The 27,720-nt window shown below is 44.4% G+C and overlaps 2 protein-coding genes across 8 annotated transcripts in view; one reads left to right on the plus strand and one right to left on the minus strand.

Annotated features, from left to right (window-relative positions):
• Window positions 1-12,752: 12,752 nt before the first annotated feature.
• Window positions 12,753-16,543, minus strand: IDI1 (isopentenyl-diphosphate delta isomerase 1). Of its 3 annotated transcripts, none has more exons than XM_060659414.3 (5): window positions 16,129-16,543; window positions 15,589-15,761; window positions 15,107-15,199; window positions 14,334-14,464; window positions 12,753-13,583 (listed from the first exon to the last, which is right to left on the minus strand). In XM_060659414.3, exons 1-5 carry the CDS (start codon window positions 16,257-16,259, stop codon window positions 13,266-13,268), a joined length of 846 nt encoding a protein of 281 aa, XP_060515397.1. In that variant the 5' UTR covers window positions 16,260-16,543; the 3' UTR covers window positions 12,753-13,265. The 3 variants fall into 3 exon arrangements, with proteins under 3 accessions (XP_060515397.1, XP_060515396.2, XP_060515398.1); XM_060659413.2 differs by lacking the exon at window positions 16,129-16,543 and adding an exon at window positions 16,019-16,127; XM_060659415.2 differs by lacking the exon at window positions 16,129-16,543 and adding an exon at window positions 16,009-16,122.
• Window positions 16,544-24,978: 8,435 nt separating this feature from the next.
• WDR37 (WD repeat domain 37) overlaps window positions 24,979-27,720 on the plus strand; it is a 76,064-nt gene continuing 73,322 nt past the window's right edge. Inside the window, exon 1 of one of the 5 annotated variants that reach the window (XM_060659407.3) lies at window positions 24,979-25,197. The gene's annotated coding sequence lies outside the window, so the exon portion shown is untranslated. The remainder of the gene's footprint in view (window positions 25,198-27,720) is intronic. The other 4 variants (XM_060659405.3, XM_078450501.2, XM_060659409.3 and 1 more) reach the window with 4 other exon arrangements.

Consider the following 27,720-nt stretch of genomic DNA (forward strand, 5'->3'; position numbering starts at 1 on the left):
TGTTCTGGAAGTCAAGTCTCTCTGGAGGCTCATGTCTTGCAGGGAAGAACTAGGCTGGGAAATCCGTTAATTTTGGTCCGTTTTAGCCCTTATGTCTTAATGTTCACATATCCCCCACCCCAGCCCTGTGGTAGTCACTGTGGCTGCTTGTGGGTGTCGAAGTGGGTGCTAGGAACGTTGTCCCCTACAGATTGGGGTTCTAGGTTTAGACTGTGGATTGCTGCATTTGGTGGCGGAGGTGTAGACAGGGACAGACTCCCATTCTTATAGTCCCATCCCCTGAATCTGCTTCAGGGAGTTTAAAAGGCCAGTTCTTATTTCTTTTTCTTTTGTATTTGTCCTGCTGTACTTCTTTTGTGGATCAAACATTTAAGGATTAGGACTTAGAAGATCAAATGCATGTTCAAGGGAATTTGGAACAATTGCCCAGGGAAGGACATGTACTCAGAGAAGAACTGAGACGACCTCGAGTTTTCACCTCTGGCTGGCATGGCACACCCTTACAACAATCAAAAAAATCCAGCCATTCTGGTGAAGGGAGAGTATCTGATTTCCAGAGTGACCACATGATGAGATTCAAATGTCCAGTTGTCAGCAAAATCACAAGTTATACTTTAAAAAAGCAGGAAAGTAGAATATGGCCCATCAAAGGAAAAAATGCTGTCTCTTAGGAGGATGAGATGGTGGACTTTCCAGACAAAACCTTTAAAACAACCATCATAAAGACACTCAGTTAAAGGAAACCATGCACAGAGTCCGGAAAGTGAAGTATGAACAAAATAGAAATACCAGCAAAAAAAAGAAAAAGGTGCCCCCAGTATTCTGGAGCTGGAAAGTGCAGGTAACAAAAACAAAAAGATAGATGGGATGATGTCAAATCTCTGTGCTTCAAAGGAAATAACAGTGAAAAGGTAGCCTTATGAAATGGGAGAAAACATTTGCAAGTATTTATCTTATAAAATTAATATCCAGAACATTTAAGAGACTCCTACAACCAACTACAACTATCTGATTAAAAAATGGGCAGAAGGGGTGCCTGGGTGGCTCAGTCAGTTAAGTATCTGACTCTTAATCTTGGCTCAGGTCATGATCTCAGGTCCTGAGTTCAAGCCCTGCATTGAGCTCCATGCTGGGCATGGAGCCTACTTAAGAAAAAAAAGGTGTACCAAAAACCATAAAATACCTAGGAATAAACCTAACCAAAGAGGTGAAAAGTCTATACACTGAAAACTATAGAAAACTTATGAAAGACATTGAAGAAGACACAAAAAAATGGGAAAACATTCCATGTTCATGGATTGGAAGAACAAATATCGTTAAAATGTCCATACTACCCAAAGCAATCTACATATTCAATGCAATCTCTATCAAAATAACACCATTCTTCACAGAGGTAGAAAAAACAATTCTAACATTTGTATAGCAACAGAAAAGACCCCGAATAGCCAAAACAATCCTGAAAAAGAAAACCAAAGCTGGAAGCATCACAATTCCAGACTTTAAAAGTATTAAAAAGCTGTAATCATCAAGACAGTATGGTACTGGCACAAGAACAGACACTCAGATCAATGGAACAGAATAGAGAACCCAGAAATGGACCTACAAACATAGGGCCAACTAATCTTTGACAAAGCAGGAAAGATAATCGAATGGACAAAGACCATTTCTTCAGCAAATGGTGTTAAGAAAACTGGACAGCAATGTGCAGAAGAATGAAACTGGACCACATTCTTACACCATATACAAAAATAAAATGGATGAAAAACCTAAAGGTGAGACAGGAAGCCAATTCCTAGAGGGGAAAACAGGACCTCGGCTGCAGCAACTTCTTATTTGACATGTCTCCAGAGGCAAGGGAAACAAAAAAATGAACTACTGGGACCTCATCAAGATAAAAGGCTTCTACACAGGAAAGGAAACAATCAACAAACTAAAAGGCAACCAACAAAATGGGAGAAGATATTTGCAAATGACATATCAGATAAAGGGTTAGTATTCAAAATGTGTAAAGAACTTACCAAACTCACCCAAAAAAACAATCCAGTGAAGAAATGGGCAGAAGACATGAATAGACATTTTTCCAAAGAAGACATCCAGATGACCAAAAGACACATGAAAAGATGCTCGACATCACTCATCATCAGGGAAATACAAATCAAAACCACAAGGAGATATCACCTCATACCTGACAGAATGGCTAAAATTAACAACTCCAGCAACAACAGATGTTGGTGAGGATGTGGAGAAAGGGGAACTCTTTTGCCCTACTGGTGGGAATGCAAACTAGTGCCACCATTCTGGAGAACAGTATGATGGTTCCTCAAAAAGTTAAAAACAGAACTACCCTACAACCCAGCAATTGCACTACTAGGAATTTGTCCAAAGGATACAAAAATGGTGATTCAAAGGCACATGCACCCCAATGTTTATAGCAGAATAATCAACAATAGCCAAATTATGGAAAGAGCCTAAATGTGCATCAACTGATGAATGGATAAACACGTACGTGTGTGTGTGTGTGCGCGTGTGTGTGTGTACACACACAATGGAATACTACTAGGCGATCAAAAAGAATGTAATCTTGCCATTTGCAACAACGTGGATGGAACTAGAGTGTATTATTCTAAGCAAAACAAGTCAGAGAAAGATACATGATTTCACTCGTGTGGAATTTAAGAAACAAAACAGATGAACATAGGGGAAGGGAAGGAAAAATAAAAACAGAAAGACAAACCATAAGAGACTCTTAAACACAGAGAACAAACAGGGTTGCTGGTGGGGTTCTGGGTGGGAGGATGGACTAAAGGGGTGATGGGTATTAAGGAGGGCACTTGCTGGGAGGAGCACTGGCTGTCATATGTTAGCGATGAACCACTAAATTCTATTCTTGAAATCGTTACTACACTGTATGTTAACTAACTTGGATTTAAAAAAGAAAAAAAAAAGGTGGGACCCCTGGGTGGCTCAGTCAGTTGAGCATCCAACTTTGGCTCAGGTCATGATCTCATGGTTCATGAGTTCAAGCCCTGCATCGGGCTCTCTGCTGTCACTGTGGACCCTGCTTCAGATCCTCTGTTCTACTCTCTCTACTTCCTGGATCATGCCCTCTTTCAAAAATAAACAAACAAACAAAAAAGGCAGAAAACTTGGAACAGTTATCCAAAGAAGATACACAAATAACCAACCAGGCACATGAAAAGATGCAGAAAATCAGTACTATAGAGAAATCCACGACAAGCTCACTCCCACTAGGACCGACACTCGAGAAATAGCAGGTGCTGGCAAGGTTGTGGAGGAAAGGAGCCCTTGTGCACCATTGGTGGGAATGCAGACTGGTGCAACCGCTCTGGAAAACAGTATGGAGGCTCCTCAAAAGTTAGAATCCTCATGAGCCAGCAACCTCACTTCTAGATATAAACCCAAAGGAATTTGAAGTAGGATCCCGAAGAGGTATGCAACCTCATGTCTCTTGCAGAATTACAGTAGCCGCTAGCAGAAAGCAGAAGTCCGTGGGTGGATGGATGGATGGACGGATGGATGGATGGGTGGATGGATGGATGGACGGACGGATGGATACAGGAAATAGCAAATGCACACAGAGGAGTATTGTGCAGCCTTTAAAAGAGGAAGCCCTAACACATGTGAAGTATGGATGGACTATGAGGACCCTGCCAAGTGAGAGGAGCCATTTGCAAAAGGACAAAATGCCTGGAGTCCACCTTGAGGTACCCAAAGTAGTCAAAATCCTAGCAAGAGGGAATTGAAGAGTGGGAACCAGGGGAGGAGGAGATATTAGTGCTTACTGGGTACAGAGTTTCAGTTTTGCAAGATGTAAAGGTTCTAGAGGTTTGTTGGACACCAATGTGAATATACTTAACTGGTATTACACCGTTAAAAATGGGTTAATATGGTATATTTAATGTTTAAGGGTTTTTTACCATTAAAAAAGCAAAAACTCCCAGCAAAGAAAAACACTGGACCAGATGTCTTCACTGGTGAATTCTACCAAATATGTAAAAGAACAATTAACACCAGTCCTTAAACTTTTCCCCCAAAATGAAGAGGAGGGTATACATCCTAACTCTTTCCATGAGGCCAGTATTGCCCTGACATCAAGGCCAGGCAAAGACACCACAAGAAAACTGGAGACCAATATTCCTCATGAATATTGACACAGAAGTCCTCAACAAAAGGCTAGCCAACCACATTGCAAGGTGACCAGCACATTGTAAGGATTATGCAGCACGATCATATGAAGTTCCTAAGAGTCAAGGACGGGTCCACCTGCAGAAGTGACTGATGTAGCCCATTAACATGGTGAAAGACGAACCACATGACCCTCTCAGTCGATGCAGGAAGAGCATCTGACAAAATTCATTACCCTTTCACGATAAAAGCACTCAAAAAAACTAAGAATAAAAGGAAACTACTTCAGCGTAATAAACACCATCTCTGGAAAACCCCAGCCAACATCATTCTCTCACAAAAGACTGAAACTTTCTCTGAGATGGGGAACAAGCAAGCACACCCTCTCTGGCCACTCCTATTCAACAGTGCTGAAGTCCTAGCCAAAGCAGGTAGGCGAGAAAAAGGCATATAAATTGGGAAGGAAAAATTAAATTATCTCTGTTCACAGACAATACAATTTTATATGTAGGGAACACTATTTTGTACAAAAAAAAAAAAAAAAAAAACAATCCTCAGCAAATTTTGCAGGATATAAAGTCAAGCTACAAAAATCAGTTATGTTTTAGGGGTGCCTGGGCGGCTCAGTCAGTTAAACATCCAACTCTTGATTTTGTCTCAGGTCATGATCTCATGGTTTGTGAGGTCGAGACCCACGTCGGGCTCTGCACTGGCAATGCGGGGCCTGCTTGGGATTCTCTGTCTCTCTCCCTCGTTCTCTGCCCCTCCTCCACTTTCTCTCTCAAAACAAAATAACAAAAATTTTTGAAAAATCAGGTTTTCTTTTAATGTTTGTTTATTTTGAGAGAGAGAGGAGGGGCAGAGAGACAGAGAATCCTAAGCAGGCTCCACACTGTCAGCACAGAACCCGATGCAGAGCTTGATCTCACAAATCACAAGATCATGACCTCAGCTAAAATCAAGAGTCGGACACTCAGCTGACTGAACCACCCAGGCACCTGCAAGATCAGTTATGTTTCTATACACTAACAATGAACAACCCAGAAACTAAATTAAAATAATTCCATTTACAATAGGATGAAAAAAAATAAAAATTTTTTTAGGAATTAACCGAGGAGGTGAAAGATGTGTATACAGAAAAGCATAAAACATTGCTGAAAGAAATGCAAAGGCAAACTTGGAAAGACCTCTTGCGTTCCTGTGCCGGAGGACATGATGTCACCCGCAGTGGTAGGCAGATTGAGTGCAGCCCTTACCAAAATCCCAGCCATGCTTTTATAGAAATAAAAAGTCCATCCTAAAGTTCATATGGAATCTTGAGGAATAGCTGTGATAATCTTGAAAAAGAATAAAAGTGGAGGACTCATACTTGTTGAGTGCACAACTTGCCGCAAGGCTACAACAATCAAAGGGGTACGGGACTGGCCGGAGGTGGCCGTGGATGCCAGCAGGGCAGAAAAGCCCGGGCAGCCTTAAGGACGGGGTCGTGTGGCGTGCCGGGAGCTTCCTCTGTTGTAATAAGGGTTCTACAGACAACTGGAAATCTGGAGAAAGAAAACAGGAATGGAGATAGTAAATTACAGTCACTCCATCTGGAGGCAGCCCATGGAGAGGGGCAATTCACCACAGCCGCAATTTTCAAAGACCTTCTCTGGCGGGGTGAGAATTGGCCCTCTGGTCCAGGCCTTGCAGCCTCAGAGAAGCACTCTGTGGTCACCTAGGGCCCGAGCCCCTGCCTCGAGGGAGGGAGCCTGAGTCCCCCGCCCCGCCAGCTGCACACCTGCGAGTCTGGTTGTCTGGGTGACACAGTTCCTGTCCCTGGCTCCTATAAGCACCCTCCATGCTGGCTGCAGGCTGCCTACTTGGGAACTCTGCCCTCGTCTAGAAAATCTGACATTACCTTTATTTGTGCTGAACTTCTGTCCCTGTTCCAACCTCTGCCTCAGACTTCTCCCACAGTTATCAAAAAGAAATTTAATCTTATTAATTCATTTAACAACTTAACCCTAACTTAAAGCATACCCTCAAGATCCTTTCTCTGCTTGACGCTCTCAGAACTTGGGGTTTCAGCCTCTTACCCTCTGTTTTGTGTGTGTGGTAAAATACACATAAAACCCACCGTTTCCAAATGTATGTGCAGAGGCACGAAGAACATTCACGTGCTTGTGCAGCCATCAGCGCCATGCGTGAGTTCCGCGTGAGTTAAGACATTCTCACATTGGCAGGTTAAGCCAAAATACATGCTGATCTTCTCAAGTCCAGGACAGTGGTGGAATTTGTTCACCTCATGGATTAGCATGGAATGAAGACCAGGAAAGGCAGGACTGGGACTTCGATATTGGCTTGCATGTAATTACCCCTAGACTCCAGCTGGGGTGCAGCTGAACTGTTTGGAAAGCTGGATCATTTCAGGTCTTGTTTTCAGGATGTGTTGGGTGAGACCAAGCAGTCCTAAATCCAGGCGAACTCTTCCACCAAGACAGGACACTTGTGAGTATCTGCCCGTTGCTGGGGACCATGAGGCTTTCTGTTCTGGCTGGCAGATCGAGGCGCTCTTCAGGGTCCCTGGGGGTGCTGGGCACTGTTGCCTCCAATCTTCTGCTTGGTTTTTTTTCCCCTTACGCGTGGGGGGACCCATCCTTAGCCGTAGTCTTGAGGAGTGACTACTGACACATAGCCAGTTTCTTTCCAGTGGCCCAAGTTATGACGTGGAATGGGTGAACGTGTTATAATTTGCACTTCGCTATGATGGAAAACTTACCAGCACATTTCTGATTTCCATTGTTCCACGGGCTTTTGGCAATCCCTGGAAAGCATCATCTGTGCCCAAAAAACAGGCTTCAGGAATCATTACCACTGTTTGGGTCTCCTTTTTTGTTTTGTTCTCTTTAATTTTAAGCTTGCCTTATTCCAAAAAGGATTTTAGAAAATATGTGGAAATTACAGAATCAAAGATTCCAGTGATCCCCCAGTACAAGTGCCTCCAGAAGGCATTTGTCTAAAGGAGAAGGTTTGGACACCATTAAAGCAGGGACAGGAAAGGCATGAAATACCACCCTTAAATCCAGGGTCACAGGGACCCACAGAAGCACCGTGTTCTCTTTGAAACCTGGCGCGGGAGCTGAGTAGCTCCTGGAGCCCCTCCGTATATGGCGGCTTCAGTGTGGGTGTGCAGGCATGCCTGCACCTGCTTGTACTCTCTGAGTGAGGACTTTTCCAAATACTAAAGTAACTGGCTGGTTAAGAAAACCACACGCAGCCTTCCCTTAATCCACCAAGGAGGGTGGTGAAATGTATACTTGCCTCACAGCTCAGTGTAAAATTAAGAATAGAAATGATAGGGGTGCCTGTGTGGCTCCATCAATTAAGCATCTGACTCTTGGTTTGGGCTCAGGTCGTGATCTCACGGTTTGTGGGATTGAGCCCCACATCAGGCTCTGTGCTGCTGGTGTTAAGCCTGCTTGGGATTTTCTCTCTCTTTCTCTGCCCCTCCCCACCTCTCAAAATAAATATACTTAAAACAAAAATAGAAATCACAGGCTTGGATTTTAATGCTGGATGACATATATTTAATACTCCATTATAGCTGATAATGCCATTAAACCCCAGGACCTATGTGCAATATTACAGAATGTCAGAGAAGAAGAGAATCTCAGAGTGCATTTTTAAAAAGAACACACTGTTCCGGGGTCCCTGGGGGCTCAGTTAAGTGTCCGACTCTTGATTTCAACTCAGGTCATGATCTCATGGTTGTGAGATTGAGCCCCATGTTGGGCTCTGCTGACAGTATGTATGTGTGTGTGTGTGTGTGTGTGTAAATACACATGAAATGGAATATTACTCAGATAGTAAAAAAGAATACAATTTGCAACAACCTGAACAGAACTTGAGGACATTGGGCTAAGTTTAAAAAAAGCCACACAGGGGCGCCTGGGTGGCGCAGTCGGTTGAGCGTCCGACTTCAGCCAGGTCACGATCTCGCGGTCTGTGAGTTCGAGCCCCGCGTCAGGCTCTGGGCTGATGGCTCGGAGCCTGGAGCCTGTTTCCGATTCTGTGTCTCCCTCTCTCTCTGCCCCTCCCCCGTTCATGCTCTGTCTCTCTCTGTCCCAAAAATAAATAAAAAACGTTGAAAAAAAATTAAAAAAAAAAAAAAAAAAAGCCACACAGAGAAAGACAAATACTGTGTGATCTCGCTTATCTGTGGACTCTAAATAAACACCATGCTCATAGATACCAAGAACAGATCGGTGGTTGCCAGAGGCAGAGGGTGTGGTGTGGGTGACATCCTGGGGATGCCATGGACAGCATGGTGACCATAGCTAGTAATGCTGTATTGTATATTTGAAAGTTGCTAAGAGAGTAAATCTTAGAAGTTGTCATATATTTGACAGACTTGATTTTAAAAGCACTCTTATTTTGTGCTTTTAATTTGTCCTTGTATATATTTATCGCTGTCCTGCTTGCCTTCTTTTGAAATATTTTGTATCTTACGTTAGTCCCTCTACTGATTAGAAAGTAATACAAAGTGTACTTGTTACTGTAGAAATTAGGAGAGAGAGAGAGAGAGAGAGAGAGAGAGAGGAGATATATATATATATATATATATATATATATATATGTCCTTACAAAACTCTAATGTTAATAAAGTTAGCCTCCACATTAGATTCCACATTTCTCCATCTGAATTTATATGTAGTTGAGCTCTATCCAGATCAGGAGGCCTTTAAGGCAAAGTATTTCCCAGATTAAATAAAATCACCCCTAGTTTAACAATTTAAAAAGAAACGCGGCCCATATACATTAATATGGCCTCTTTTTTAAAGACAACCAGATCAGGGTTTTTTTTGTTTTCTTAAAAATGTTTGTTTATTTTGAGAGACACAGCATGAGCAGGGGAAGGGCAGACAGGGAGACACAGAATCTGAAGCAGGCTCAAGGCGCTGAGCTGTCAGCACAGAGCTTGATGCGGAGCTTGAATCCACAAACCATGAGATCATAACCCGAGCCAAAGTCGGTCGCTTAACTGACAGAACCACCCAGGTGCCCCTGGCCTCTCAATTTAAAAACAAACCAAAGGTGCCCCTGGGTGGCTCCATTGGTTAAGTGTCTCACTCTTGGTTTCGGCTCAGGTCGTGATCTCGAGGTTTGTGAGTCAGTGCGTGGGTCTGCACTGACCGCATGGAGCCTGCTTGGGATTCTCTCTCTCCCTCTCTCTCTGCCCCGCCCCCATGCACGCATGCCTTCTTTCTCTCTCTCAAAATAAATAAACCTAGGGGTGCCTGGGTGGCTCAGTTAACTAGTTAAGCATCCGACTCTTGGTTTCGGCCTGGGTCACGATCTCATGATTCGTGGGTTTGAGCCCCGCGTCGGGCTCTATGCTGACGCAGAGTCTGCTTTGGATTCTGTCTCCTCTCTCTGCCCCTCTGTGATCTTATCTATGATAAATTGTGTTTCAGCACACATGCGTGTGGCAAACTTCACAGTTGACAAATCTGTCAAAGGTATATGGGGACTTGTTATATTGTCCTTGCAATTTTTCAGTAGGTTTGAATTTTGAAAATAGTTGGAAGAAATAATAAGCCCCTGCCGTCACAGAACTCACATCCCTGGTGGACAAGTAAATTACATGCTGTATATTACAGGGTGGTAAGTGATAGAAAAAGAAACCAGGAAAGGAGGGTAATGGTCAGATTAGGCATCACTGAGGTGGCCAATATTGAGTGGTTTTGAGCAATCGTGAGTCATGGATATGTCTGGAAACAAATTTTCCCAGGAAGAAGTTTAAAGATGTTAAGTGGGAGCAGGAGCAGTGAGAGGGCCTCAGGGCCTGCGCAGAGCTGGCTGCAAGGGGAGTCATGAGAACAGTGGTGCCAGGCATGTCATGGGTCGGGGGCGGGGGGGGGTGGTGGCAACCACTGACGGGTTTCCTCTGCTGAATGCTGAGCAGGTGTCAAAGGGCATACTCCCTGGCTGCTGTGTTGGGAACAGGTATCAGGAGGCAAGAGCAGAACCAGGCCAGTCAGGACGCAGTCCAGGACTGTCTTACTTAAAATCTTTAAAATAAATACATAGAATTGTCACAGAGACAGCGGGCCATCTCAGTATGAAATAGAATTCCATAGAGATTTAAATTAGGGAGTCTAAAGCATGTAGATTAAAGGTAAGTATGCGAAACATAGTTCGTGTATTTAAATGCGCACAAATCCAGTCTCAAGTTCACTCGGTGAAAGTGTGGAGAGAAGTCCAGGAAGGATCCAGCTGAGGAGTGGGGAAGAGGTGCTCTGAAATACTACAAACAACCCATGGGTCCCCCATTCCCTGGGAAGGTCCCCCAGATTGGAATGAAACTGTCCAGCAAGTGTGCTCTTGAGAGCAAATGGGAGGACATTTTCCCCCTGAGAATTATGTGAGGTGCAGCCCAGGGACTTGCTGACAGGCCTCTGAGCTCCCAAAGCCACTTGACTTGTCATCTGTGCCTGTCCACTCTGTGGGGACCAAGCAGGAGAATAACACGTGCTCCCACCCTAGTGTCTCGTTTTCTGCTCTTGTTCTCTGGCCAATATAGGTTTGAGGGCAGAACAATCAATTTTATAGAAGACTACTTCTGACCCTTAAAGGGGCTGTTGGTTATATATTTTGGAGACTGTGAACTTTAAAAGTTTAAGATAAAAATTTAAAAATGTCTCAGGGCAGCTGGCTCAGTCGGTTGAACATGTGACTTCGGGTCAGGTCATGATCTTGCGGTCCATGGGGTTGAGCCCTGTGTTGGGCTGTGCTGACAGTGCGGAGCCTGCTTGGGATTCTTTCTCCCTCTCTCTCTGCCCCTTCCCTGCTCATGTTTTCTCGCTCTCAAAATAGATAAATGAAAACTTCTTACAAATGTTTTTTTAAATTTAAGTTTCACTGGCTTTAAAAAGCTGAGAGTTGTAAGGAGTCCCTCAGGTCAAAGAACATTCATACTTCCGTGTTTCAGAGAACAGCAGCAATGTCTACCACTTGCTGAGCATTTACAGAATGGTTCAGATCTACTGTCCAATACAGCCATCATGAGCCACTGTAGCTACTGAGTTACTTACCCACGGCTGGCAGCCTAAAACTTGCCACAGAACTAAAGAACTAGAAATCATAAATGCATTTTGAAGCTATATGACATTTATCATATTTAAGCTACCATAAGTGGGTTAATCTATTACGGCATTAAAATTTTAACCAACCAGACAAGAATATCAAAACGTAATTCTTTTTGTTTTTCAATAAAATTAATACTTGCCACATGGTCTTGCCTGAAGTTTCAAGTTGACTGTTCAGGGTTAACACGAAATGGATTTTTCTACTGAATTTATAAAATATTTCGCTTTGTGGGGCACCTGGGTAGCTCAGTTGGTTGTGTCTGACTTTGGCTCAGGTCATGATCTCACGGTTCGTGGGTTCAAACCCCATGTTGGGCTCTGTGCTGAGCCTGCTTCAGATTCTGTGTCTCCCTCTCTCTCTGTTTCTCCCCAACTTGCTCGCTCGCTCTCTCTCAAAAATAAATATTAAAATATATATATTTAACTTTAATAATTTTTCATCTTTTTCATTATTTATTATTACACAGCATTTGATAATACAGCCGTCTTAAGATTCCAAATCTGAGAAATCTATGGCAAGAGTTTTAGAAAGTGCATTAAAGTACAATTTAATATTAATTTATACATATTCTATAACCCAAATCTATTTAACGTGGACATTAGTCTATGAATTTTTTTCCCCCTACAATATGGCCTGACTCTGGAACAGTGGCTTTCAACTGGGGGAAACTGTCCTCCAGGAGACACTGGCATCTGGTGTCATCGTGACTGTCACGGGCAGGGGTGTTAATAGCTTTTAGTGGGTAGAACCCAGGGATGCTGCTAAACATCCTCTGACACACAGGATGAACCCTCACAACAAAGAATTATCCAACCCAAATGTCAAGTGTCAAAGTTAAGATATCCCATAGAGTACAGGATGTCTTAGAGTATAGGATGTCTGATCTGACCCAATTTCTCCTTTACAGAGAGCCTGTCCACTCCAATTCTACAAACTCTACTTCCAATGTGGGCCTTGAACTTATGACTCTGAGATCAAGAGTTGTATGCTTGACTAATTGCAGGGGTACCTGCAACCCTGTCCACTGTAATTCTGAAAGCACACTTTAAAAAAATTTTTATTAATATAATTTGTCAAATTGGCTTACATACAGCACCCAATGCTCATCCCAACAAGTGCCCTCCTCACTGCCCATCACCCATTCGAAACCCCCCACCCCCTGCATCCACCCTTAGTTTGTTCTCTGTATTTAAGAGTCTCTTGTGGTTTGCCCCTTCCCTCCCCCTTCCCTTCCCCTATGGTCTTCTGTTAAGTTTCTCAAGTTCTACGTATGAGTGAAAACATTTATCTGTCCTTCTCTGACTTATTTCACTCAGCATAATACCTTCTAGTTCCATCCATGTTGCTGCAAATGGCAGGATTTCATCTGAAAGCATAGTTGTAACCAATATCATTACCAAAAGCAATGTTCAACTTTAAGTATCAAAATCCTTTCAGAATGATTAATCCCTAAAATCAACTTAGAGTGACAAAAATCAGAACATAAAGCATTTTATTTCCCTTGAACCTGCTCTACTAGTTAAATCTGCTCACACAGAATATTAATTTGGACTGTTTTGAAGTAGCTAAGCAAAGAGCTCCCACTGTACATCTTTCCAGACTATGGTAAAAATTTAATGATTTATAATGCATTTGGCAAAGAGCAAAGTGCTCTCAAGTGTGCTGACAATGGTTATCACAACATATGAAAACTGAAGAGCTTCATTTATTTGTTCGAGTATGTTAGCACTGTGATTAGACAAGTTAATTTGCCCTTTTTTTACGATAGCCTCTCATAAATGTCTTTTACAAATAGCAATGCACACATATGGGGGATGTAATATAAAATCTAAAAGTTGGTTGTATTTTTCCACACAAATACTGATTGTAAAGTATCAATGTTCCAAGTGAGAGTTCTTACAGGGAACCAAATTTTAAAAAATCATATTAAGTTTACAAAGTAGAGAAATTTTTCAGTATTTTACTAACCCTTCATCTCCACCTGAAATTCACATTCGGTGTATTTTGTCATGGTCAACAAACTGACTCAAATGATTTAAGTTATCCCACCACTTAAAGAGGAAAGCCTCCGCAACAATTTGAAACCATGGAGTTATCTTAATTTCACCACTGGCTGCTTTTTTCAGAAGTTCTTTTAGCTCTTCCTTTGTCACATAACAATAGCTCTTAATCTCATTGGGATCTGGATTCAAAGTTACATTCTTCTTCACAAACAAAATGTAATCAATTTCATGTTCCCCCCAGATACCATCTGATTGAGCCTTGTAGTGAATTCGTGTTAGATAATTAATTTCTTCTGGAGGAACCTAGGATGAAAATAAAATAACAGTTGATTTTATTAAAATAATTATATTAAAAAAAAAAGGCACAGTCACTCAAACCAGATGTGTGACATTCTCCTTCACACCTTAATAATACTTCTTGGGGAAAAAAGTACCATTTTAACTGGATGAGATATAGTTTATTTACTCAGGTCTTATTTAAAGGTGACAATTCCAGGAAAGAAAAAGATGATTTCAATTTACAGAATCAGATTTGTAGTTCATATTCCTGAGTATTTCCATAAGAAACCAATCATCTTTGAACTCATCTGTTATAAAAATAGCCAACTTTTTTTTTTTTTTTTAACTTTATTTATTCTGAAAGAAGAGAGTGCATGCAAGTAGGGGAGGAGCAGAGAGAGAATCCCAAGCGGGCTTTGAGCTGTCAGCATGGAACCTGATTCGGGACTCAAACTGACCAACTGCAAGATCATGTACTGAGACCAAATCAAGAGCCAGATACTTAACCCACTGAGCCACCCAGGTGCCTCCATTAATAAACTTTACTGGTTAACAGATGAATCTACTTCAGCACTGAGCTAAATTCTGACAAGGAATATGAGGAAATCAAAATTTAAATAATTTGTAATGAAGGTGCTTTCTAGGGCCAGTAACTCACAAGTTCACAAAGCAGAGAACTACCTTAAATTTAAAACTTTATTAAAAATGTTTTAACGTATTTCAATTTTCTAAACAAGATTTCAGCTTGTATGGTAGTGCAGTAAAATTGGTTACCTCTTCCGTGGGGATCCCTAATTCAGCCTTTAAACGCCTCTGTGCTGCTCGCCTTACTCCAATTGCATCATTTTCTTCGAGCTCTCCTGGATTACTTAATGGATGACTACAACAAGTATTGGTAAAATAACCTGGAACATATTAACATAGATGTAGGTTAACTTTCTTCCAAGTAAATCTAAAAGATCAAGAAAATTTATAAGAGTTTTAAAAACAACAGAAAATCAAGTGGCTGAGATTTTCTAAATAAGCTACCATGAGCTATCAGCAATCATTTTGTGAAACAGACATGTTTAGGTAAGTTCTTTATTAATGTGTTCTTAACCAGAAAGATCAAAGTGTATAAATACAAACTTAAAATACATATAATAAAAATATATACTAAGGGGTGCCTGGGTTGCTCAGTTAAGCATCCAACTCTTGATTTCAGCTCAGGTCATGACCTGACCATTTGTGAGATGGAGTCCACGCTGACAGCTTGGAGCCCGCTTGGGATTCTCTCTCTCCATCTCTCTCTGCCCCTCCCCCACATGCACATTCTCTCTCAAACTTTAAAAAATATATATTAAAAGATGTATATGAATATACATACATATATATAACAATTTTTATCTTTATTTTTATTAGGTTGCAGTCAATACATAAGCTTTTTTATGCAAAATATGAAGTTAAGTCTTTCACAGGGTTTCCCTTTGACCCAGGTTCCCGAGAATTATGAGTGACAGAGTCAAGTGACAGTTCCCAAGAAAATACTTTATTAAAAGCACAGGCACCTGGAAAGGTGATTTTAGCATCTGATCTTTGCTGTAGCAGAAGCTTATTTTCAGTGTTGAACAAGAAGACACTAAAAGCTCGATGCAATAATCCTGAAAGCCAAAGAGAAGCAATTAATTTAGTTTGAAAATACCAGTCATTCGCCCCATTCTCAGCTTGGGATCCGGAATACTAGTAACTTGCTCCACTTTTGCTTTTTTCCATAGTCTCCTGCTATTTAGTGAGTTTGCACGACTATGACATCCCAGCCACCACGGGAAGGAGAAGGCGAGCAGGTGGCCAGATCTGGCCACGCTCCTGGTCGGGGACACTGAGCTCCGGGGCCCAGGGCTGTGTGACAGCGGGGGGGGGGGGTGGGGAGACAGGTGCTCCCCTGCGGCCAGACCACAGGTGTCGCGCGACAGGGTTAGAAACCACACGTCCGGACCCGGAGAGCCGCCTGGGCCAGCCTGACCGAGGGGAGGGCGCTGGGACACAGCACCTTTCTCTATGTTCTCATTCAGGTGACAGTTCTTCTTGGTGTCGGCCCCAATCTTATTGTCATTCTCATCGATGAGGATGCACATCTCCGCCAGCAGCTGCACCTGCTGCTCGTCCAGGCCGTCGGTGTCTATCTCGGGCATGGTGGCGGTCCGTCGGACCTGGCCCGCGACCCTGGCGCAAACACAGGTCACCGACCCCTGCCGTCAGTCCACGTCCCCGGAGCGGCTCGCGGCCCCGCCGACGGCGCGCGGCGGGCCTTCCCCCTCCAAGGGGGCTCGCGGTCGTCCTCCCCTCCGCACTCCCGGGGCTCCCCTCCCCTCCCCCCGGGGGCTCCCGGCCCTCCTCCCCCTCTCCGGGTCCCACTGGTCAGCCTTCCGCAGCCCCTGCTGGACGGGAGGCTCCCGGGCCTTCCCTCGACTTCTACTCGCCACGGAAAGTCCCCAGGGAGAGCGGGAGCGGCTTCGCGCGGAGAACGCAGCGCGACGGGGCGGCGCGGTCCCCCTCGGCCCCCGGACCCCAAAGACCTCCGTCGGCCTACCTCCGACACCGGCTGCCGGGGAAAGCTCGCCCCGCCGGGCTCCCCTCCCGCAGGCTCCGCCGCCAGACCCGGGACCCGCCCCTCGGCGCCGGGCGCCCAACCATCAGCGCTCGCGCCAGGGCACGCCACATGCTCGCCAGCCAATCGCGCGCCGGCTGCGCCAGACGTCAGGGTCGCGCGATGGCGCGCGCAGGGCCTCTGGCCGGGTGACCTGGTTCCAATGCTGCCGGCGCTCTCCGACGGCCGCTCTGAGGAGCCCGCTGTGCTGCGGGGCAGTTTTAACGGCGGTGCCCCGAAGATGGACGGCGGGGCGAGTGGCCCCGACCGCATCAGCCAGTCGGGGGCCCCTAGAAGGGGCGCTGCGTCAGGGGCCCCTAGAAGTCAGAGGTCCGCGCACGTTCGCCCTCTGAGACGTCGTGACGTCTGTGCGCCTACTTCTGCGCAGTCACCTGACCTCCGGGGCCGAGACTTCGGACGGCCTCCGCGGGTGAGGCGTCCTGCCTCCCGAGGACCGGCCAGAGCAAGGGTGGAAGGATTCCGCGGGAATGCGGCCCGACGCGACGTCCCTGTTGGTGTTTTGGTCCGGCAGGCTGCGCGGCACACCCACCCCCGACGTCCCCACACCCCCGAAATCACACCCAGACACCCCCCATGTCACACCCCCAACATCAGCCGAATCACACCCACACCCCACGTGTCCTCATCCCCACACATTCCCCCCCACATCTCACCGCACAGCCCCCGCATGTCACACGCCCATCAAGCCCCCAAATCATACCCACACCCCTGTGCCCTCACTCCCACACAGTCCCCCCAGCCACACCCCCAACAGCCCCCAAATCACACCCAGCCTGCACGCACACCCCACGTGCCCTCATCCCCATGCATCCCCCCACATCACACCCCCTTGCTCCCCTGTCACAACCCACACCCCCAACACCCCCTCGAATCACACCCAGCCTACGCCCACACCCCCCCTGCCCTCACCCCCACACATTCCCCCCCACATCACACCCCACAGACCCCACCCCCACACACACACCGGCCATACACCTCCCCACACCCAACACCCCACCCCACCACTCACACCACACCCCCTCCACGTCACGCTACCAGACTCCACATCCCCCCCCGCGCATCACACCCACACCACACACGCCACGCTATATACACCCCCACCTACACACATACCTTATTGCTGTCTTTGAAAGGTTTGTCTCCAATGAGGAATTTCTATACATTCTCAAGTGTTTATTTCCCCAAGAAAGGTCATTTAGCAAAGTTGATGAGGTCGAGGCAGGTTAAGGGACATTCTGCACTTGGATAGGGTTAATTTGCCATTCAATGGTAAAATCTGTTGATTTGTTAACTGTTAAAATTTTATCTGTTAAAAATTTTAAATTATTAAAATGACCAAATTTGCCATCAGGTGACAATCATTCACTTACTCAAATAAATTGAATAAAGCATGGTTATATATTAGGAGTATTAAAAAACTATTAGAGTGCACAAGGGAGAGGGGCAGGGGCAAGAGAAAATATGAAGCAGGCTCCATGCTCAGTGCAGAGCACAAGGCGCGGCTGGATTCCACGACCCTGGGTTCATGACCTGAGCCAAAATCAAGAATCAGATACTCAACAGGCTGAGCCACCCAGGCACCCCAGGAGTATCATAATTCAGATTACATGTGAAATTATTTTCCATTTTAAAATAATTATAAAATGTCTACGTAGCTGAAGTTCCTTCCTCTCTGCCTGTGAAATTTAAAATAATTTTTATTGAAATACAGAAAGATTTTTTAATGAAATAATTACTGCTAAGCAAATTGCAGTGCAGGAGTCCTTAAACTTTTTGGTCTCAGGACCTTTTATAGTCTTAAAATTTACTGAGAAACTTAAAGAGCTTTTCCTTACTGTTTGTATCTATCCGTATTTACTATAGTAGAAATATTAAAACATATTAAAATATTTAATTCATTTAAATATTTGTTAATTCACTTAATGACAAATATAACGCATACAGACAAATAACATTTTAATAAAAAAATAATTATATTTTCCAAACAAAAATGTCAGAAGAGGTTTGTGGGAGATTTTGTTTACATTTTTGCAAATCTCTTTGATGTCTGACAATAGGAGACAGCTGTTACATATTGCATTGGCTGAAGTATATAAAGAAAATCTTGCTTCACACAGATAATGCTGGAAAATTGGGAAGTATTTTATTAAACTTTTCAGATGATCATGGTTGTTCTTTTTTGATAATACACCAAAACACCACAAGTAGTGGTTTTTTAAAGGATATTTGTTCTTTGGAATCTGAAACCACATTAGTGAACATTTTATATTCTGCTACATTAACACTGTTGCTTTTGACTGAAACTTGAATGTATATTTTCCCATGCATAATTTTGTAATATCGGGCCACTTGGAAAATGTTGCTTCACTGAATTAAGCAGGTCTTACAAATGTTGACACATTTCATTATTCCATACCAATCACCTTTGTTAATATCATCACCAATTTCATCAGAAAAGTCTTTAAGCATTGGGAAGCTGTCAAACCCTTGGTGGTAGATACATGTTTTTTTTTAAGTTGAATTTTAGCATGATTATTCAAATCTGTTTTTGGCAAAAAAAAATATTATGTTATTTTCTTTGTAGTGACAAGTTCACTTAGTTTTGTTTTGTTTTGTTGTTTTTTTTTAGAAAATATCTGCAGAGGGGGCACCTGGGTGGTTCAGTTGGTTAAGCGTCTGACTGCAGCTCAGGTCATGAGCTCGCGGTTCCTGAGTTCAAACCCCGAGTTGGGCTCTGTGCTGACAACTCAGGGCCTGGAACCTGCTTTGGATTCGGTGTCTCCCTCTCTCTCTGTTCCTCCCCTACTTGTGCGCTCTCTCGCTCTCTCTCTCTCTCTCTCTCAAAAATAAATAAAGAGTAAAAAAATTTAAAAAAAAATGGAAACAAAATGTCTGCCAAACACCCTGGCTTTAGTAACCTTAATGTTACTCATTCTTCCCGGTAAAAATAGGGTTCTATGAAAAAAGTTCAGCCTGCAACCCATTCTCAGAGGAGCTTTTCCTCAAGACAACTATTGTAATTCAGGATGTAGCAAAAGTGCTTTATGTGTACTCCCTGTTTTGTTACATAGAGTATTAGATAAATACTGAAGAGTTCAGATTATTAAAATTAATATTTTTTACTGCTTCATCAAGGACATTGGTAAGTGCAATTGTTTTTTTACTGCATGTGCATGGTGACGAAGAATACAGGGACTCCTAGTACTGTTTGGTGGCATGGTCTTGGTAAGTGACAAGGTACTAGTTTTATCTCCCATCCTTCCCCCAAAGCTTGCTTTCGCACCATCAGTGTAAATATCAACACAGTGAAAATGGCAAATAACTTTTAGTGTTATTATGAAAATAATAATAAGAAGTCTGTGACTGGTAAATGGTAAGAAACTTTTAGTATTATTATGAAAATAATAAGAAGTCTGTGACTTCTTAAAAGTCTTGGAAATCCCCGGGGATCCGTGAGCCACACTTTGAGAACCATAGCCCTACGTCTACTACCTTAGAAAGCCCTAGCAGACATAATAATGCACAAGCACACGTTCCATTAGCCTTAGAGAATGATGTCACCACACATCATATAGTCTCTAGGAAAACTCTGCTGTGTGCTCAGGAGAGCATGAAGGTGAAAAAGGCAATTCACATCCTAGTACAAGGCTGCAATTCATTGTGCCCTAATGGAGCCTGGAAGGGTTTGGGGAGCCACAGGAGTCCATGGCCCACTGAATGACAACTGCAGGTGCATTGGAAGCCCCCTGATCTTGGACGACCTCAGTCCCTACCTGGGCTTCGCTGCTTGCTGCTGAGTAACGCTGTACTAGAACCTCTGGCCTTCTCATCTTTATCTGTGATTGAAGGTTAGATGGTCTTTACGTTCCCTTCAAGTGGAGATTTGCATTAGACACCCTGCTATGTGCTTTTTATGTCTATTACTTCACTTTATCCTTAAGAAAGTCTACAGGATGTTATCCTTACTTGTATGAAGAAACTGAAGTTCAGAGATGATGTACTTTTTTTTTTTTTTGGCTCCCTTTTATAACGCGATGAATGATGTGACCAAACACTCCAGACTTACTAACATACCACAGTATTTGCATTCCATCACTTTAACTTTGAAGATGTCAAGTTATGCAAAGTAATGACATCATACTGGGGGCAATCATGTCCCTATCAGAAAATCTTTACATATAAGCTTGATAGACACGAAGAGATGCAGAATTCAAAACATACAACAAAGGGAGCCCATATTACATTGGAAATGTGTAGGCCTATCTATTCAGATCATATAGTTGTTTGGTTTTAAGTTCTGCTTTTTAGCGAAGTTCACTGTAGAGCTGTTTGAGTATTCGGTTTCTTGCATAGTTAATATTAACAAAAAGAGAGCTCAGTGTCTTGCTCTATTACCTTTGGCTGCTTTGCTAAATATATTGGAGTTCCTCTTCCCATAAATAACAATGCCTCAGTCAATGGCTGGGCACTGCTATTTTTAATAATGTGAATGCTCTTGGGTTACAAATTACGTGGTATTGATAAAGAAAAAAAGGACATCAGCTATGTGACTTGGAGACTGGTACAGAGCTACACACGATATTTGTTCATTTATATGTACTTTTGATCAACAGAGTTTTCTAACCTCATTTGGAACAGGTTTATAGTACATGTTCCGTTGTTCATTAAGTAGAGTTTTCCTAACATTTTTTACCCCAAATAATTCCCTCACTTTGTAAGAATCTGGGTTTCATGATGAGAACAATGCCGATTTGTTTTATTCAAACCCATGAGAACTGTGGTGCCTGGCTGGCTCAGTCGGTGGATGGACTGTGTAACTCTTGATCTTGGGGTGCTAAGTTCAAGCCCTACATCGGGTGTAGAGATTACTTACAAATTAAAAAACAAAAAACCCATGAAAACCTTTCTTGACTTGAACCAAACACATTCCTAAAAACAGCTGGAAGACCAAAAATACACTCACTGTGAGATTAGAACAACTGTTCCTTTTCATTTAGCACATGGACAGCACACAAGGTAACAAGCTCTATTCAGGTAGAGAAAATATGGCAAGTATGTACTGGGTGAGACCTGATATAGAGACTAAGGTTTTGAAGTGAGAAACAGGTCAATACCTGTTTACAGTGTCATGGATGAGGGACAGGTGACTTGGGTCAGGAAAACAGTACTGGTGAAGTTCCATGGTGTGGACTGGACCATTTGGTCCACGAACTGTGAATTAACTTTCCTCCTATCCTAGTGAGGGCAGGTATGGGTAGGAGAAAGGGACTGAGTAGTTGTTCAGGTGATTATATTCCAGCTGATCATGGTTTTCTCCTTTTTCTCGTACAGAACTGCATGCATCTGATAAAAGGAATTAGAAAACTTGACCTCTGCCATTGAGGAGTCTATATATTTAGGAGAATACCCTTTAGCAAACTTCGTGTGTGTGTGTGTGTGTGTGTGTGTGTGTGTGTGTGTGTGTGCGCGCACGCATACTATGTCCCAAGCACTTTTCCAAGTCATGGGACTGTAACAGTGAACAAGATAGAAAAAAATGACTGCTTTTAGGATTTACATTCGAGTAGGGGAAACAGTAAACAAACACGCAAATAATGTCAAGAGGTGATAAGTACCATAAAGAAAAATAAAGTATGGTTAAGGGATGGACAATAACTATCTAAAAATAAGTAAGGAAAACATCCCCAAGGTGGTGATGTTTGAGCAGAAATCTGAATGAAGTGCTAAATATGGTGTTACTCAAGAAAAAAATATTACATATATCACATGTAACACACATATAGGAAACAATTTGGTAATGATTATGAAGTAACATTACTCAACTAGCTCATACAGTATAACATAAACACCTAGGTGTTTGAGGCACAAATAAAATAATCGAGGATTAAACACATGGTCTAATTCTAATACCCAACAAATCTTATCAACCTTATCAAACCATGCTTATATTGAATTTTATTAAATTCAGCTCTCTCTCTTTTTTTTTTTTTAAGTAGGCTTCACACTCAGCACAGAGCCTAACACGGGGCTTGGACTCATGACCCTGAGATCAAGACCTGAGCTGAGATCAAGAATCTGATGCTTAACTGAGCCACCAAGGTGCCCCTTTTCAGCTCTCTCCTGATGGGGGTAAATCATGTGCATCTTGCATGGGTGGACTGGTGAGAAGGCAGAAACTTGGTTTATGGGAAGGGTACTTCCTACAGCTTCTGCTGTAATTGGACTGTGTAATTGGATACCAGGATTGCAGTCACAACCTTCTACAATTTAGACTAGCTTTGTGTGTGTTTGTTTTTAATTACATGGAGAATTTATTTCAGGAGGCAGTGTGTTATGGGCCGAATTGTATCCCAAATCCCCAAATGCATTATGTTGAAGTTCTAACTCCCAGAACCTAAGAATGTCATCATATTTGGAAAAAGCGTTGTTAAAAATATAATTCATTAAGGTGAAGTCACGGTGGCGGCAGAGGGACCCCTTAATCTAATATGACTGTAGAGAAAGAATGCCCATTGAGGAGACAGATCCTCACACAGGGAGAATGCCAGGTGAGGACTGCAGTTACGGCTGCCACAAGCCAAGGGACGCCAGATGGCTGGCGAACCACCAGAAGCTAGGAGAGAGGCATAGACTCTCTCACAGCTCTCAGAAGGAAACGACCCTGACAACACCTTGATCTTGGACTTCGAGCCTCCAGACGTGAGACAATAAATTTCTATCGTTTAGGCCACCTAGTTTGTGGTATTTTGTTATAGTAGCCTCATCAGAGGAATATATGGTAGAAATGTGAGCTCTGATGTGGACCTGGATTTTAACCTAATCTTTGTTCCACTGAATACTAGCTTTTTGACCTGTGACAAGTAATTTTAACATTTTCATGCTTACTTAGAATTCAAGTTAGGATAATTTTTATTTTACTGTTTTGAGGATTAAATAAATTATCAAACATGCGAAGTGCCTGGAGCACAGTAGGGCCTCAAAGTGTTGACTCCTTTCCATCGTCAGTTTTGTGACACCTCATTGATACACTCATTTAGATATAGTGACTTTTATGGAATCCTAAATATATCAAAGAAAAAAATTACCTCAATTGACAATATCCTAGACTTCATCCAAACTAGATGCTGTGCAAAGTAAAACTGCATATAAGCATGTGAGTTCCCTGGAGATGGTTTTGTTCATAAAGCTTTTCTATCTGCTGCTATGCCCAGGAGAATGCCTTCTGCATATTAGGTGCTAAATAAAATTGTTATCTGACCATGTAGGGAACCAAAATTTGCCACCCCAAGATGTGCCACTTAGGCATGAAGATTATTTTGACCTGTAAACAAGCAAAGATGAAAAGACTCAGAAACTCTTGACAGCTTCCCCCTTCTCCCAAACTGCCTAAAAGATTTAAGACAGAAGACCTGTTCCAGGAAAGAAGCTATCACCACACAAGCTACTGTAGAATATGACCTAGCTATGGTGGACAGGGAGGAAACTAGCAAACTAATCAAAGTCCTCTCTGTTCCATTGTTTCTGGATGGCTCAGCAAACATTGCTTTCTTCCCTTTGAAGTCCCAGGCCCCTACCCCTTCTCCTTGGTTTCAGGATGACATAGGAATCTCATTTTCCCTGTCTTTAGAAGCTCTCATGTTTACGTGAATTCCTGGTGAATTAATAAATCATTACTAATTAAATTTTATATTTTCCTGCTAATCTGTCTCATGTCAGTTGAATTCTTTGACCAGACAGAAGAACCCTGCAGAGTAGAGGAAAATCTCTCTTCCCTGTTAAATGTTTGCCACAACCTCGAAAAGTTTGAAACACTTAGTTTCTTACAGAATTCTTTCTTAGGGCTAAGCTTTTGCTACACTTAATGCATAAATAACTTCAGGATTTATTCTACATAATTTGTGGTTACTTGGATCTCCAAATACGTTAAATTTGTTTCTGGTGCAATATTCTCATCAGGGCTTCTTGAATTTGAATGGTGAGCTTTTGTGTTTAAAGGAAAGAGCAAGAATGTTGACCCACATATATGGAAAATGTTTCCACACTTCTGATTTAATCCAGGTAAGCTTTCAACGCCTAGGTAGAGCTGTCTGTAGAGCAGAGGATGGTCACCCGCCTAAGGACTCCAGTCTTCTGTCCCTTTTCCAGCCTAGACCAGAGACGACAAAGTCCCACCTTTTGCAGTGAGCAGCTGATTTTGTTTTTTCTTTTTAGCCAATGGCGAACAAATATTTCAGAAAGGAAAGCGGATGAGTCATCCTCTGCAGATGAGCTGCAATATTAATAGTTCTACCTCCACCGGGCGCCCGCGCGGACCAGCAGCCTCCTGCGTCTCGGCTGCGCGGGGAAGAGCCGCGCGAGGAACCGTGGGGCCGCGGGGAGCACGCGGGGCTGGACGGCCGCCAGCCCCCCCCACGGCCCGAGCCGATGGATGCGAACCTGTGGGGGCCCGGGACCCCCACGGGAGCCCGCCGCCGTGAGTACCGTGGGCCGCGCCGGTGTGCGCCCTGCCGGCGCCTCCCCGGCCGCGGCTAGGACCCTCGGGCCGCGCCTCCAGGCGAGCACCGGCCCCGCGGGGCCCTGGCACGCAGTCCCGGGGGCCGAGCCGCGCCCCCGCGTCCCCGCTGACCCGGGATCCCCACGCGCCCCGACCCCGGCAGCGCGGGCGTACGCGGCACTTCCGGCGCGAGTAGAGGGAGGGGAGGGACTTCCGGCGGCCCGGGCCGAGGCGCCGGCCGCGGACGGGACTTCCGGCGCAGGGCGGAGGCCGTGTTGGGACTTCCGGCGGCCTGGGCGCGAGGCGAGGCCGGCGCTTCCGGCGGTGCCGGAAGTGCGGGGCGTCAGGGTGCCGGGTCGCGGGGCCGCGTCAGGGCGGAGACTTGGTGTCCAGCGTCTCCCAGTGTGTGTCGAGTGCCGCGAGGTTGAGAACGGACGGGCGGTAACACACGGCCCGGTTGTCATTGGGGGTCGGCGGGCTCGGCGGCGGCAGGACAGGTGAGTTCCGGGAGGTCATTTTCCTGCCGGGACTATGGCCCCGGTGCAGGCGGGCCGCGGTCTCCGAGCGGGGTTGGGGGCGTGCGGGTGGGGCCTGGCCGCCCCGCGCCCCCGCCGACTCCTCCCGAACCCGCGCGCCCTGTTGCGGGGCGAGGGCTGGGGTCGGTCCGTTCCAGGGACCCCGGGCGTCCCCCTCGGTCTCCCCTCGGCTCCGCCGTCGGCAGGAGCTGAGAGGCCGGAGGTCCGGCCTCGTCCTAGGAGAGAGGCTTGTTGGGAAGTTTCCTTTATTCCGGTTCCAGCGGCCTCTAGGTTGTGACCTTTGGAGTGTCCCAGGAATAAAGCGGCGTCGAGGGGGGTCCCCTTCCTCCGCGCACCCCTCTCGCTGGCATGGGTTCCTTGCGAGCGGGTGCTGGTGTCCGGATTCCTAGTGCAGCTCGAACGCGGTGCCTAGACGGGGTCCGGCCGAGGGGGAGTAGTGCCCAAGGCCACGGGGAGTAGCGGACCCCGGCCACATCTAACACCCGCTGTGCGACATTTCCTAGCTTCGGTTTGTTATTGAGAAGGTCATGCTGTGTGTACGCGTGCCACGCGTTCTCGCGGAGCCCCCCGCACTACGCTTCTTCCTCTCCTCTCAGTCTCTTCTGGCACTTTGTTTCGGGGTAGCTCTGTTAGCCCGTTCATTTGTTTTGCACTTGCTCTTGAAGAACCTTGGCGGTTATTTTCCGGTCAGTGATGCCCCCCAGTTCAGTGTCTTTCACAGAAGTGAAAGCATGTATTCCGAGCCTTCATCTAGATCAATGGCAAAACAGTTTAGGCAGGTTGAGAACGATGACCGATTTTTGGGGTTTCCCCTCTGCGTAGATACTGCTCAGCAGTTGGGTTTGGTGTTTCGTCCCGCGAGGAATGCAGGTCACAGGGCTTGAACCATAAAATGTCAGGAACCTTATTGAGCTTCTTGGGGAAATTCAGTCACATTTTACACTTTCACTTTCTTGTTTTTATTTTTTCTAAAAGACATGCCTATTTTATTTTTATTTTTTTTGGAGAGAACGCACACAAGCAGGGGAGGGGGCAAAGGGGGGGGCGGGGAGAGAGAGAAAAGGAAGGAAGGAAGAAAAGAAAGAAAATCTTTAGCAGGGAAAGAAAGAAAGAAAGAGAAAGGAAGAAAGAAAGAAAGAAAAAATCTTTAGCAGGTTCCACACCCAGCGTGAAGCCCATTGCAGGGCTGGATCCCACGACCCCGGGATCAGGACCTGAGATGAAATCAAGAGTCGGACACTTTAACTGACTGAGCCACCCAGGCGCCCCTCGCGTTTTATACTTTTAAGTGCCACATAGAGATTACATTTTTTGGCCATTCTTTTGCATATGATTAGCATTCATGAAATTAACTACTCAAGTGTTCTTTTCTTGCTAAAAGAAAATGTTTAAAAGTCCCACTGGATACGTATACAGTTGTGAGTAATATTTTGTAAGTGGGGTAATACGCTTGTGACAGCATGTGACAAGGGCAGGAGAGTTTATATTAAATGTGTGTATTTGGATGGTGGGACAGGGAGGTTGGAGTTTTGGAGGGAACTATTCATACTTCCTTGAAAAAAATGTTTCAAAAACTAGGAGGATTAGGGCACCTGGCTGGTTCAGTTAGTTGGTAGAGAGGGCGACTCTTAATCTCTGGGTCGTGAGTTCATGCCCCATGCTTGAAGAAGTAGGATTTTTTTTTTTTTTCGTAGGCCTTGTTAATGTGGTCTGCCCTTTAATAATGGTTAATGTGAATATTTTGAAGAAAAGTAATTATCTTTTGGAGTTTCAGGCTTTTGTTTTTGTTTGTATTTAGGTAAAACGACATTACTTTTAACGTTGATTATAACAGATAATTTTTACAGTGAAGAAATTTTTTTCTCATTTACAGTTTGTTTTTTTTTTTCCTCTCTCTGCCCCTCCCAGAGTTCTATGACTACTTCAATAAAGTGTTTGGCCTATTAAATAGTTGGGAACCGTACCTCAGGGATGTTGGACATTAGTGGCTGTTTTTACCTAAAGATCCATGTGAGCCTCACACCAAAGCTTTGTGGTAGTTTTCCATCTGTTACCAGTGTCTCTCCGGTACTTTCCGTCTGCACTTCCTTCCTTGTCTAGCTTGCCCTGTCTAGCTTGGATTCCACGCTATACCACTTCAATATTCCTTTTTCAAACACCTGCAGCTTCCTTGGCTCTCTCTCCATGATCTCAACCCGAAAAATCCTTAAACTTTTCAAGCATTTCTATAAAGTTGATACTAATACTGACTTATGCTGAGGTGAAGACAGTACATACTTTGGTCCCCGGGCCGGACCGGGCCATGTTCTCCTCCAGGAGGGTCTGGCGCGGAAGGAAGGGGTGTTGGCACCAGCGAAGACGGCTGGAGGAGGTGGAGGATGTGAATGAAGAGGACGAGGGCAAATTTTAGAGAAGGTTCAGGGAGAAAATGGTGATGGGAAGATTATCAATGGGAAAAGAGAAGAGACTTAAAAGAAGCTAGAA

This window comes from Panthera onca, chromosome B4, assembly GCF_046562875.1.
Source record: "Panthera onca isolate mPanOnc1 chromosome B4, mPanOnc1 haplotype 2, whole genome shotgun sequence".
Classification (NCBI taxonomy): Eukaryota; Metazoa; Chordata; class Mammalia; order Carnivora; family Felidae; genus Panthera; species Panthera onca.

Excerpts from the sequence above, each read along its gene's own strand:
- IDI1 (XM_060659414.3), bottom strand. The coding sequence starts at position 16,259 with ATGTGGCGTGCCCTGGCGCGAGCGCTGATGGTTGGGCGCCCGGCGCCG. Across the intron at positions 15,762-16,128 it reads CCCGGCAGCCGGTGTCGGAG|GGTCGCGGGCCAGGTCCGAC; the intron begins GTAGGCCGACGG and ends TGTTTGCGCCAG. Across the intron at positions 15,200-15,588 it reads GAATGAGAACATAGAGAAAG|GATTATTGCATCGAGCTTTT; the intron begins GTGCTGTGTCCC and ends TTTGGCTTTCAG.